General features: G+C 38.6%; 1 protein-coding gene across 1 annotated transcript in view; it reads right to left on the minus strand.

Moving 5' to 3' along the window:
• LOC118995184 (armadillo repeat-containing protein 3-like) overlaps positions 1–14,329 on the minus strand; it is a 34,437-nt gene that overhangs the window by 10,493 nt on the left and 9,615 nt on the right. Inside the window, exons 4-5 of the mRNA XM_037058127.1 lie at positions 5,390–5,507; positions 39–164 (exon numbers count right to left, since the gene is read on the minus strand). Coding sequence (XP_036914022.1) covers positions 39–164; positions 5,390–5,507 — 244 coding nt within the window. The remainder of the gene's footprint in view (positions 1–38; positions 165–5,389; positions 5,508–14,329) is intronic.

Below are 14,329 nucleotides of genomic sequence, written 5' to 3' on the forward strand. Positions count from 1 at the left end.
GCATTATGTCAGATTTATTTTAAAAAATTGCTACTTACTATTAGAAACCAGGATTCCAATGATCATAGTAGCATTTCTTCTCACAATTTTGTCTTCATGGGTGAGCAGTTTAGTCAAAGTTTCCACAGCTCCAAGTTCAAGGAGGGTTGATTTATTTTCCTCACCTGACATTATAGGTAAAAATAGAATCATGCATGGATATTATCAATTTCACCAAAACTTCTCTGATTCTAGTTCCTTATTTGCCGTCTGCCTTTCACACTCCTCTGAGGCCACACATGTTTCTCTCAGAGAAGATTTTAGAGCACAGGCATGCTAGACATTGGCTGCTCTGCCTACCCTGTCACATTTACAAAGCTGGCTTCCTCTTTTTTTAAATTAAAGTTATTGGGGTGAATAGAATCATATAGGTTCCAAGTGTACATTTATATGATATGTGACCTGTATACTGCATTGTGTGCCCACCACCCAAAGTCTGCCACCTGTACTCGGCTTCTTTTACCCTTTGCCATCCCCAGCCCCTTCCTTCTGGTAACCAGCATGCTGTTGTCTGTCTATGTCTATGAGTTTCTGTTTTATATCCCACATATGAGTAAAATCATATGGTTCTTAGACTTTTCTGATTTACTTATTTCACTTAGCATTGTCATTCAAATACAGGGAGACAAATTACATTATACTAACTCAAGAAAAAAAGTATTTCAATTTTAAAAGACAATGACTGCTCGCCTTGCACCTCCAGAGAGGGCTCCTCTGACCACCCCATCTAATATCATTAGCACAACCAAGTCTTCCTTATCTCTCTCTCTCCCACTTTATTTTCTCATACCACACAATGACCTCCATGCACTGTTTGCCTACTCCACTATAACTTAACTTCCCACGAGGAGGACAGCCTTTCTGTTCTATCCATCCACATCCTCAGTGCCCTGGACAGTGCCAGTCACATGCTGACATAATTAATTGCATAATTAATTACAAAAGTAATTAATACACATAGAAGTGTGTTATTTACTTTCTATTGAATGATGGTCTCCAGTTTTTTGTGTTATTGTTTTCTGGCTCTTTTTTTGTCCTCAATCAAGGACATGCTCATTGATTTTAATTTAATTCTATTGTGGTATGACATAATTTCTATAATTGGAATTATTCTAAATTGATTAAACCTTGCTTCACGGCCCAGAAGATGGTCAATTTTGAAAAATGTTCTCTATTCACTTGAAAAGAATGTGTATTCTGCTCTGTTTGGAGTGTTCTGTAAACATCAATGAAGTTAAATTAATTCATATTGCAGTTTCAAATTTTTAGATCCTTAAGGATTTACTATCGACTTGTACTTTCATTTATTCACGGGGGCATCAAAATCCCCTGTTATAATTGTGGATATCTAATTCTCCTTGAACTTCTAGCTTCATGTATTTTGAAGATATGCCATTAAGTATATAACTAGTTGGGACTTTTCAGAGCCCCTTGAGTAGTTGATCTCTTTATCATTATAAAATGACCTTCTTTACCTCTACTACTATCTCTTCTATCTACTTTTATGATATTAATACAGCTACCCCATCTTTCTTTTGATTGGTGCTATCATAGGATATTTTTCCCTCCTTTTACTTTCAAACAATTTATGTCACATTCTAAGTGCATTACTCATCACGGCATGCAGTTTGCTCTTGCATTTTACCCAGTATAACACTCTTTCCCTATTAATTAAAGTACTTACACCATTTACATGTCACTTGATTTTCAATATGATTAGGCTTAAATCTGCCATCTTGTCATTTGTTTTTATGTGTTCCATCATTCTTTATCTTCCCTTTCTTTGTATACACTAAATATTTCTTATGATTTTATTTCACTTCCTTTGTTGGCTTATTTGATGTTACTCTTTGTTCTATTATTTCCCCAGCTGTATTAGGATCTGTAGCACACACGGCCTATGGCGGCACACTCCCCAGCAGCTGTGTGAGGGCCTTCCAACAGTGTCCTCGTGTTGCTGTTGTCGGTGTCTTACACACGTGCTTCAGACCGCAGATACGTGATTATTATTTTTGTTTAAAATAACCACTTTGCCTTTTAAGTGATTTAAATTTGAAAAATACCCTATTTGTCACTATTTCTAGTACTCTAGCTTTATTCTTTTTGTAGATCCACAGTTTCATCTGGCATCATTTTGCTTTTTGCCTGAACTACCTACTCTACCACAGTCAGCAGTGTGGCCCTGCCTGCAATGAACTGCTTCAGCTTTTGAATGTCTGAAAAGGACTTTGTTTCCGGTTTTTCAAAAAATATTTTTGTTGAGTTTCTATTTTTCTAGGTTGAAAGTTTTCATTTTTCCTGTAGTACTTTAAAGACATTACTCCACTGACTTCTTGACTATATCATTAGTGGTGACAAATCCGTTGTCATCCTCACACTGGCTCCTCTGAATGTAACATTTGTTTTCTGGCTTTTTTTTCATCCTCAATCAAGGACATGCTCATTGATTTTGGAGAGAGGGGAAGGAAGAGAGAGAGAGAAACATCAATGTGGGAAAGAAACATCAATCAGCTGCCCCCCATATGCACCCCAACTGGGGATGAACCCCCAGCCCAGGCACGTGCCCTGACGGAGAATCGAAACCTGCAACTGTGCAGTTCACGGGACAGCGCTCCAGCCAACGGAGCCGCATTGGCCAGGGCTGTTTTCTGGCTGCTTATTTTCTCTTTACTACTGGTTTCAAGCAATTTGATTGTGATGTGAGTTGGTGTCATTTTCTTCATATTCATTTTGCTGGGTTTTGATGAGATTCTTAGATCAGTGGGCTTGGAGTTTTCATCAAATTAGGGGTACTTCTGGCCATTATTTTTAAAAATACTTTTTATGTCCTTTGTCTTTTTCAGAAACTCCAGTCACACATATATTGGATCACTTTGTTTGCTTACTGATTTATATCCTCATTATAGGTTTTTTTCCTGCTTCTTTTTGATGCCTAATAATTTTTTACTGGATTCCAGACACTGTGTATTTTACCTACCTAGATAATGGATATTTTTGTATTTTAGAAGTTTGTTCTAGGACACAGTTATCTGGAAAAAATTCGATCCTATCAGATCCTTCAGAACAGTGCTCAATCTAGGTCTAATTATTTCTAACTACAATCAAGCCCCCTGTGTATTCTGCACAGAGGTCCACGCATCTTGAGGCTTTTCAGTCCGGCCAGGAGAACAGGCACTACTTCCGGCCCAGTGCGAGCCCCAGGCACTGTTGCCACTCATCCTGCCGGTTCTTTGTCTGACTTCACGTGCTTCCCTCACACGTATGTGCTGATCAGCACGCAGGCTCATACTTGAGTGGGACCCTTTGCAGATCTCGAGTTCTCTCTCAGTGCAACTCTTTCCTCTCTGCTACTCTAACCTGAAAACTCTTGCTGTCTTCGTCGCCTTGGACCCTCCGTTCTGCCTTCGCAATTCACAGAGTCCAGTTGGCTCTGCACCAGCTACCCATCTTGTGCTGCGGCCTGGAAACGCTCTGAAATCAAGAAGCCCGGGAAGTCAAGGGCTTATTTCCTTTGTTTCCTGTCTCTTGGTGGTCACTGTCCTGCATCATCTAGTAGTGTTTTGCCAACTGCTACTTTATATATTTTGCCTATTTTATTGGTTGTTTCAGGTGGGGCGGGGTGGTGGTAAACCCGGCCCCTTATCATAACTTCTGTACTGATTAAACATAAGATAGATGCCTACTTACTTATTTGCCACATGTCATATAAAAGGAGATATATAATTAGGTACATAAGACAGCCAGATGACTTATGATGACTCTGTAAACCTGAATGAGACTTACGCTACTACAGCCGCATAATCCAAGGTCTCCCTGAAATTGACTCAGAATTCTACATAATCTGCTCATAAACTACACCTTCCAGAACCACTCTAGTTTTTGTCCAGATTCCCAATGATCACAAGAGTGATACAAGGTATTTCACCATTTGTTAACCAAATATTTTGTTTTCTCTTGTACAAGTCCCAACCAGTATTGTATCATTATTTCTTTAAAATCAAATTGCTCCTTAGTTTAAAAGGTCTTGTTAGAAATACCAAGTTACACTAAACTCTTCAAATAGTCCCAATTAAAATGTTAGGCAGTATAATAAAAATCTAATTTTATCACCATTTGGAATGAACCAAAATACAACCATCTCTAATGTTTGTAAATCATCTATGAATAAATCTCTGAACAGAATGTAATTTGGGACATTTTGCCATGTTTTAACAAACTTTACTTTTTATAACAGTTTTTAGTGCAAAGATAGTATAAGGAGTTCCCACATATATCGCACAAGTTTCCCATTATTAATATTTTACATTAGTAGGTAATTTGCTACAGTTAATGAACCACTGTTGATATGTGATTATTAACTAAAATCAATCATTTATTTGGAGTTCCTAGTTTGAGCCTAATGTTCTCTTCCTGCTCCAGGGCCCAGTGCAGGGTCCCCCAGGACTTCTTGTCACCACGTACCCTCAGCTCCGCTCGGCTGTGGGAGTTCCCCAGACTTGCCTTATTTTGGTAGCTGTGCCAGCGTGGAGGGGCACTGGCTAGGTATTTGTTGAATGTCTCTGAATGGGAATTTGATTTTTTTAAATCATAATTAGACAGGGGTTACAGGTTGGGGAGGGGAGAATAACAAAGGCATGTCATTTTCATTATATTGTGTTAAGGCCATTGACTTTGCTACAAGATTATCACCAAGACTTAGCACTGTTGACTGGTTTTGAGCACCTGGCTGAAGTGGTTCTGTCAGGTTTCTCCACCGTAAACTTGTTCATTTTTCCCTGTTTCCATGTTGTCCTCTTTGGAAAGAAGTCACTGTGCACAGCCCACACCTAGAAGAGTTATATTTTGCCTCCTGGAGGGCAGAGTATCTGCATAAGTTACTGGGAATTCTTCTGCGTGGGAAATCTGTCTTTCCTTCTCCATTTATTTATTTCATCATTCATTTATTGATCACTTAATCACTTGCTTATTGTAGTATAGACTCATGGGTATTTATTTTCTACTTTGGGTTATAAACCAACACTACTTAATTTTGTTGTTCTAATTATTTTGGCTTTGACCACTGGGAGTTCTTCCAGCTCCTGTACCATTCACAATTTTTTAAACTACAATAAAATCTTCTGGATGACTCTTCTACCCAGTGACAAAATTACTCCTTCAGATTAAGTTAGGCACTTAGGGAGAGACATTACCTTCAGGTAGTGCGTTAAATAATATTTGGTTGTCTGAAAGAATTCATCTGACTGGAAGGCAGTTAAAGACTGGGTAAAGGGAAAGTCTGGGGAGAGAAGTGCTCTTTTTGTAGTAAATATTTTAAGCAACTAATGAAATAGATAAACTGAAAAAATCAAACCTTTTAAAGCAAATTTATAAATGGCTTCACAGGCTTTGGCCAAAATTTCTTCTTCTGGAGAATTAAGCATTAACACCACAGTTGCTACATTTTTGCTTTCAATTGTTAATGGGTCAAACTGAAATACAGAGAGAAAAGTATCAGGTTCACATTTGAGCTTTAAAAGCACATGAAAAATGAATGGTGTCTTAATACTTAAAAAATAACACTATCTTACAAAACAATGTGGCACTGGCCAGTAAGTGCACTGTAAAGTTTTTATTAAAAAAGAAGAAAACATTACTAATACAGAGAAAGCTGTCAACACGGCAGCTTTGGAATACCCAGAATATGGTGGAAAGAGCAAAGCGTTTTGGAATCTGGCAGAACTGGTCTCTCAATTTAGCAGGTGGAATCAGACGAGTTACCTAAGCCACCATAGTTTCAGTCTCCTTTTCTGTAATGGGTATAATAATGCCTTTCTCAAAGGATTAAGGAGAGAAGTAGAGATCATGTTCCTAAAGCACTGAGCACATTGTCTGGCACATAATAGATACTCACTGAATGGCATATGTTATTATAATTCTTAATCAATAAACAAGAATCCTTGAGCACCTGTGTATATTGGATGCCCTGACAATTTCGATAATCAGTATCTCCTTTCTGACCACTACGCTCTTTGTGGGAAAGCAGCAATTATGTATGTAAAAAAATTTAAAAGCAATAGAAAACATACAAAAATGTAAAATTGCATAAAGTCTAGAACAGGTGAAATGGTAATACAGTATAAAGGAAAGCATAGGGCCCTGGCCTGGTGGCTCAGTTGGTTGGAGCATCGTCCCAGACACTAAAATGTTGCAAGTTCGATCCCTGGTCAGGGCACGTATCTAGGTTGCATGTTTGGTTCATAGTTCGGGTATGTACAGAAGACAACTGATTGATGTTTCTCTTTCTCTTCCTTTTCCCCTCTCAGTAAAATCAGTAAACATATCCTTGGGTGAGGATTTTTTAAGAATCAGTAAAGATTTAAAAAAAGAAAGAAATAGGACTCTGAGAAGACCTGCACCCTGCTGTGAGACCTTGAGAACTCACATGCAGCTGAGATGAACAGTAACAAACTTATGATACCTGTGGACTCTCTTTATCGAGGAGAAAGTAAATTATTACACTATTTTTCTTCCATTTCCAGAGACTGGTGGAGGAGGAAGTTCTGCTTAAGTTAAAGGGAAAAAATGTATTTCAAAGCTTTAGCTGGTTCTTTGTGTTAGCCCTTCCTAAATGGAAAGCTGGGATATTGTGTTCTGGGATGCAACAAAAATGGGTGCTCGGTTACAGCTAGAAGATGCAGAGACAGATCACTCTGCAGAAGGAGGCATAATTGTGTGCGGCTGGAATAGTGAAGAGGACAGAGAAGACAGCAGTAAGCAATGACCTGAAAGGACGTGGCTGGGATAAAAATCCCTTCTGGAGGGGAAATAACTGTTGGATTTTAGGGCATCATTACCTAACATCCAAATTAAAGCTGTCATTCGTGTATGTCTAACTTTAAACTAGAAACAATAGGAATTATGTAAGTTGTGTTGTTCATTCTCAAGCCTCTTAGACTCTTTGTGGAGAGACAAATCCTCAGTCAAAGTCTGCCCTTCACACCAGGCTGGAGGCACTTGTAGGTTTCCAGTGATGTGCCCAGTGAGGAAAACTACAGCTTCCAGCGGAGCCCAGAGCGATGGCTAGGATGCTGGCTGCAACTGATCTGCAGAACATGAGGACTTTTAAGGAAGAACTTCTGGAGGTATTTGGGGATTGAGGTGTGAGAAGTATTTTATCCAGGCGTTAAAGGGTAGCCCCAGAATGCCAGAAGACTTGGGGTCAATTGGGTTATAAATGTGGCTTACTGACCACCTCTTTTTTAATCTGAAAAGTTAGGGAGTTGGAAATGTTTCTTAGATCTCTTCCAGATATAAAATTCTAGAATTCTAGGAAGTACAAAAACATATGGCAGAGATAATAAATGTTGTGACGAGGAAGGGAAATTAATATGAATTGGGGTAAATGGAGAAAGGCCCATGGAGGTGGTAGAATTTTAGATAAGATTTGAAAAATGAATAAAATAAAGTAGCTTGAGATAAGGAGGAAGAATATTTAAAAGGGAGAACAATACTAGAAAGGTTTAAATAGGAATAAATGTTGTGTTTATGATGATAAAATAGGAGCTTGACTAAATAGAAAATATACACTAGAAAGCAGAAATAAAATTGAATAATAAAGAAAGATGAGGTCTCAACAAATGACCTATACCCTCCCTTCACCCAACTTTCTACTGAGGTTAATCAACAATTCTCAGAGAGAAAAAGATTGCAATGCTAGAGATTTACATCTGGCTAAGTGACCATTCATACATTAAAAGAGACTTGTCCAGGAATTTGCAGACTCAGCAGGTATCTCAACTATACACTCAAATTACTTAGCAAAAACTCCATCCAGAATTGGGGAATACAAAATATAAAAACAATAGGGGTAGATTAATGTGATAAAATATATATTGTAGTTAACTGTAGATAATGATGTTATGAATCATAATGTAATTAATTCTTAAGAAAGCTTCCTGAAACAATAATGACACATTCTAAGGGGGGAAAAAAGCTAAGTTGTATGTTTCCTCAACAAAACCCAGGTAAAGGTAATTTTTGGCAAAGAGAATAGGACTGTTGCCTGGTTATTACTTGTTTTTTATATTAATAGAAAAATATAGGTTTAGATATGTGTATTTAAAGGCTGTAGATGAATAGTAAAAGTTCAAATTTTTTTAAAAGGGGGGGTGAGAAATAACTTGTTCACCTCAGAAAAAAAGAAAATACAAAAAATACAGCAAAGAAAAACCAAAAACTTACTGTAAAATAATAGGAATAAAATCAAGTATATCAGCAATTAAACTAAACATCAATAGGGTAAATAAACTTCAATAAGATTGTCAGATTGGGTTAAAAAGCAAAATCTACTCTGTTTTTTTATATTGGCTGATATTTCTTCCACTGGATCTTTCAGAATACAATACCCCTCTAGCCAAGATACAGAACATTTCTATCACCCCTGAATATTTTCTCACACTCCTTCTCCAAAACCCTCCCAGAAAGAGAACCATTATCCTGAGTTTTAGAGTCATCACTTAGTTGTTCCTGTTCTTGAGCTTCATATAAATGGAACGACCCAACATTACATCTTTCGCATCTGCCTTCTGAAAATCAGCACACTGTATTTGAGATTCATTCACATTATTGTTTTACTAAGTCGTATTTTTATGGCTATATGGTGTTCCACTCTATGGATATACCAGTTTGGTTTCTTTCATTGCAGCTTGAGGCTGTCATGGATAAAGCTAAAATGAATATTCTTATTCATATCATACCTTTTTTGTGGATATGTGCCCTCACTTCTCTTGGGCATATGTTGAGGAATAAAACTGATGAGTCATAAGGTGGACATATGTTTACCTCTCACAGTTATAGTTGAACAGCTTTCTAAAGTGTTTAACAATTTACATTCCCACCAGCTATGAATAAGAGTTCCACATCCTGACCAACACTTGGTACTATCAGTCTTTTTAATTGGCCTTTCTGTGGCCCTTCTGTGATATTTTAAACGCCATCTGCTTTCCATAGTTGCCATAGTGACCCACCTCTGTTATGTCCTACTCAGAAGCAGAAAGGTTCTCATTGCTTTTTAAAGTTTTCTTCTGTGTCTTCTACTTGATTCTGACTCCATGGCATCCACCTATCACTCGCCTTTGTCTTCTGCTGTTATGCTTCATATCCCACCAGTTTTCCTTTGCCTACTCACTCTGCCTGCTTAGCCTACTCTGCCTTCTTGGCACACACAGTGTTCAGACCTTAAGGGTTTCTTGGTGGCCAACCAGCACATGACGAAAGGTACAGCTTCACCATTCAGCTACTCCCACCACAGCTGTCCTTCAGTTTCACTGAGATCCCCATCCATTTACTCCCTCTAATTTCACATCAGCAGTCTTTTCACTTCATTTCTTATGCTACTCGAGTTTTATGACCTACTGTTTTAATAACACTCCTGCCAAACCCGAACGCTCCTTGTTTATCTTCTCATCAATCTATTTTACAAAACCCAAGCCATAAATGAACACTAGTATTTGCTTTACTTGCATTTTACTCAATCAACCCTTTCAGAGCAAAAAATCTGATGAACTATTTATTTTTCATTTTCCCACTCCACCTCCCAGTGAACATCTAGCTGACTTTCTCCCTCATCAAGTCACCAAAGTAGTTGTCACTAAGGTCATCATCAGTGATCTCCATGCCACCTACAGCTTCTTGATAGTTTTATTTTATTTCTAGAGAATTAAAGTAATAAAATAACGCTTAAAATTATAGAAGTTTATGGCTTATTCAATAGGTCTCCATCTTTCTGGGTATGTTCTTTACTACATTTTATTCATGAGAGTTTAGGTATTAAAAGTCTTTGAGTTTTCTTTTCTTTCCCACAGCTACATTCCTCAGTATTTCTATACAATAGCACTTAACACACTGCACTGTCCCTTAGTCTTACACGTTCACTTCAGTGTGTTTTACCGTAGTTTACTCAGTTGTTCAGTCCAAGAACCTTGAAACATGTCAGCTCCTCTCTTTCCCACACCCCACGTATGATCCATCAGCAAATTCCGTCACATCTACCTTTGGCCTGTGTGCTCACTCTGGCCACTTCCTCTCCACAGTAACCCCTAGTCCCAGCTTTCTGTCCGGAATAGCCTCCAAACTGGCTTTTAGTTTACACTCTTCTTACACATTGTAGCTAGAATGATCTTTTTTTGGTTGTTTTTTAAGTTGTTTTTTTATTTTGCCCATCAATCCCCCCCAAACCTTCCCGTACCTCCACGCACTCCACTCTCGTGCCCCACAGTCACCTCACTGTTGTCCATAATCATGAGTCCTTTCTATTTTTCTTTTTCGCTCAACCCCTCCACCGCCTCAACCTCCACCCCTGGAGCTGTCTGCCTGCTGTCTATCTATGAGTCTGTCTCTATTTTGCTTGTTAGTTCACTTTGTTCATTAAAAAACACCAGAATTTACAAAACTCTATGCTAAAAAACCAAACAATCTAATTAAAAATGGGCAAAGGACCTCAATAGACACTTTTCCAAAGATGACATAGAGATGGTCAGTAGATATATGAAAATATACTCATGCCACTAATCATTAGAGAAATGCAAATTAAAACCACAATGAGATATCACCTCACACCTGTCAGAATGGCTATCATCAATAAATCAAAAACAACAAGTGTTGGTGAGAATATGGAGAAAAGGGAACCCTCCTGCACCATTGGTGGGAATGTAGATTGATGCAGTTACTGTGAAAAGCAGTATGGAGTTACCTCAAAAAATTAAAAATGGAACTGCCTTTTGACCTAGCAATTCCACTTTTTGGAATTTATTCAGATAAACCCAAAACACTAACTTGAAAGAATATTTTCACTTTTATGTTCATTGCAACATTATTTACAGTAGCCAAGATGTGGAAAGTAGCCCAAATGTCCATCAGTAGAAGAGGAGATAAAGCAACCATGGGACATTTACATAATGGAATACTATTTAGCAATTAAAAAGAACCAATTTAACTTTTCAGACAGCATGGATGGATCTGAAAACATTATGCTAAGTGAAATAAGCCAGTCAGAGAAAAAATAAGTACCATATGATTTGACTCATGTAGAATCTATTTTTTTTTGTTTTAATATAACTTAGTTATTGCTACTTTTCAACTTGTAACCTTCCAATGGATACACTTTTTTGCACATTAGGGAAAGAAAATTCAACTTTTTAACAAAGCCTAAAATGTCCATATGATCTTACCACCCCACCACCTTGGTGACCCATCTCCTAACTCCTTGCTTACTAATCTCCAGGCACATCAACCCTCTTGGCATTCCTCAAACACATGAAATCAAGCCTTAGTTATTGCTATCGGCTGGGATACTCTCAGCCAGATATTGGCATAGCAGATTTCTGGATTCCATTTAAGTCTTTCTAAAATGCACCCCCCCCCCCGCAGGAATGCTTGCCCAGAAGTAGATCCAGTTGATGGTGATGCAGATCCCATCAATCTCCATCCTGTATCCTGCTTTTTCTGTATGGATCTTATCACTACCTGAATTATATTATTATTTGTTAATGGATTATTTCCCCAACTAGAATGGGTGCTGCTTTGAGGCCTGAACTTTGTTTTGTTCTCATGTATATGCCCAGGATGTAGAACAATATTGGTCCAATAAATGAATGAATTTCTTCAGGCAAAGAACTATATTTTTCTCTATCTCCATTACCTAGACTAAATCTGGGGAATGAAAATTCGATAAACGTCTGTAAAGTACCTCCAGGAACTTCTTTTTTATGATTCTGGCCTAAAGTACCTTAGCTGTGTGTTGTCTGTTGATGTAAGGAGAGAAGTTTCTCAGGGATTCACGGAACCATCAGTGGGCTGCTCTAAGGATGCATTTTCCCACTGAAACTGGATGCAAACTTTTTGTGTGCATTTTTGAGGGGAGAGTGTCCACAGTTCCCATCCTACCCCATAAGGCCCCCGGCCCCTGTGCCGAGCCCCTGAGAATCACAGCCTTGGATCAGCTTTGCTGCTTAGGACAGTTTCCCTAGCGTTCTGGCAGATTACCTTCTCCACCAACTCCCGTTCACAACAAATTTCCCTTCCATTTTAGAACTCTCACTTCAGAGCCCTCGGACATTTCAGTATTTTTAGAGCTGATTTTACAAGGATGGGAATAAATATGCTATGTTGAAACACGGATATGTCATGATCTCCACAGAACGAATACTCGGAGCAGTAGAGTACATGAAAGTGCACTCAAACAACCACCGTAGCATGTGCTTTTCATCCTTCTTCAAGGGTTTAGAAAACACTTCAGTATTTGCCGTCCTCATTAAGGGAAGGGTAATCTGGTGTCTGAGGAGCTTGAAGCGCAGACTGAGACTGTGAGTGTTTGCACTGAAGAGCTGCCTGAGGAGGAGGAGCACCGATATTTGGCAGAGAGGGGAAGCTTGGCGTGGCATTTGTTCCTCCTGCAGAGTCCACAGCATCATAGCAATTTCTTATTTAAAAAGGCACCGAGAATAAAATGATAGCTCTAACACAACTACATAAATAATACTGCATTGTAATTACACATCCCATCTGCCTTCCTGTGAGAAACAATCAGTCACCAACAAGCTGGTTGTGAAATTATAATTTCACACTGAGCAAAATAAATGATGAACCAAAATTATTTACAAAGAAAAAAGAGAAAGGGCAACCATTTGGTTTAGCTGTGAATTTCAAGCTCAGTCAATTAGAGGGGCCATAGGCTTATAGGGACACTTTATATGTCTGGAAAAAACTAGACTGTCTAGAACAGTGCTGTCCGACAGAACTCTGGTGATGGAAACGCTGACTCTGCGTTCTCCAGTGCCAGTCATAGCCACAGGTGACACTTGAGCACTTGAAGTCTAACTAATATGACGAAGGAACTGATTTTTTAATTTTATTTATTCATCTTTAGAGGGGAAGGGAAGGAGAGAGAGAGAGAGAGAAATATCAATGTATGGTTGCCTCTTGTACGTCCCCTGCCAGGAACTCCAGGAACTGGGAACTGGCTTGCAACCTAGGCATGTGCCCTGACTAGGAATCGAACCTCGATACTTTGCTTTACAGGCCTGCGCTCAATCCACTGAGCTACACCAGCCAGGGTGATTTTTCATTTTTTAATTGTTAGTTTTAACTAGCATATGTTTAATTATTATAGATTTAAATTTAAATAATCACATGTGGCTAGTTGGTGGATTAGCACAAATCTAAAGAACACAAAGTTACAAAATCAAACGGAGTGACAAGTACATAAATCATGAGAGCTAAATGCTTCTATGGTGCTGGTAAGTCCAAATAAAAGGCTTCTTTGATTTTTATTGGAAGGTATGGACCACATCACTGGTGTCAGATCATGAGGAACCAATTACACAGGAAAAGAGGAACAGATACAGAGGGAAGTAGACTGCACCACTCTAGTAAGAACTTTTAGTAGAGACTACATAGCAGTTAAAATATGCTAAAAAGTGTGAAGGTTAAATGAAAACAGCTAGTTTGTCTGGCCTCTAGTTTGCTTTACAACTTAATTCAAGGTAACAAACATTTAGAGCAAGGTGAGCAAGCTGATAAATATTTATGCACTTTCATATATGTGTATTATTTATGAATTCATACTGTATTTCTTATTCATGGTGGTTTATCTGTGATGAAGGAGAAAGATAAGTCTCTATGATGCTTCCTTTCTAGAAAAAGTCTGTGGCAGTTTCAGTAGTCTCTGACAAAGAGTTAAAGGTAGAGTTGTGAGGCTGATGTAGAAGGTTCTGCAAAAACAAGCCCCAGGAGACATGCCAGTCTTCCAAAGAACTAGGTTTGGTTTCCCAGGTGAGAGAACACACTATTGTGTGTTGCTCTGATTCAATACTCACCAGGCTTAGACCCCATAAGCACTTAACCAGGGAGAGAAGTTGCTGACCCACTAACATAAATGTTCAGTTGATACTTAATCGTTGATATTTCAGAGCCAGGTTGTAGTCTCTTGTGAGGTTAGATACTGTGATTTATCCACTGAAGCTTGCTTGCCTCTTAAATACTAAGAATAAAATTATCATGCTCATAAATTCGAAGACCTGACCATGAACCATGATGGTTACACACTAGGCCTCCAGGAATTTCAGTGGATCGCCTGCCTCCTTCTGTAGTTCTGCAGAAGGATGGACAGAGCCCTTAACTATGTCATTAATGATAACAGCACTGAGTTCCTAACTGGTGCCAGGCACTGTTTGAAGCTTCCTGTACTGATCTAACCTTCCCTCATTTCTATGAGTAGATATCCTGTGAAGTGGATAGCCTTACATCCTCACTG

Source organism: Sturnira hondurensis, unplaced genomic scaffold (genome assembly GCF_014824575.4).
Source record: "Sturnira hondurensis isolate 20B ecotype Veracruz unplaced genomic scaffold, ASM1482457v3 Scaffold0009906, whole genome shotgun sequence".
Lineage (NCBI taxonomy): Eukaryota > Metazoa > Chordata > Mammalia > Chiroptera > Phyllostomidae > Sturnira > Sturnira hondurensis.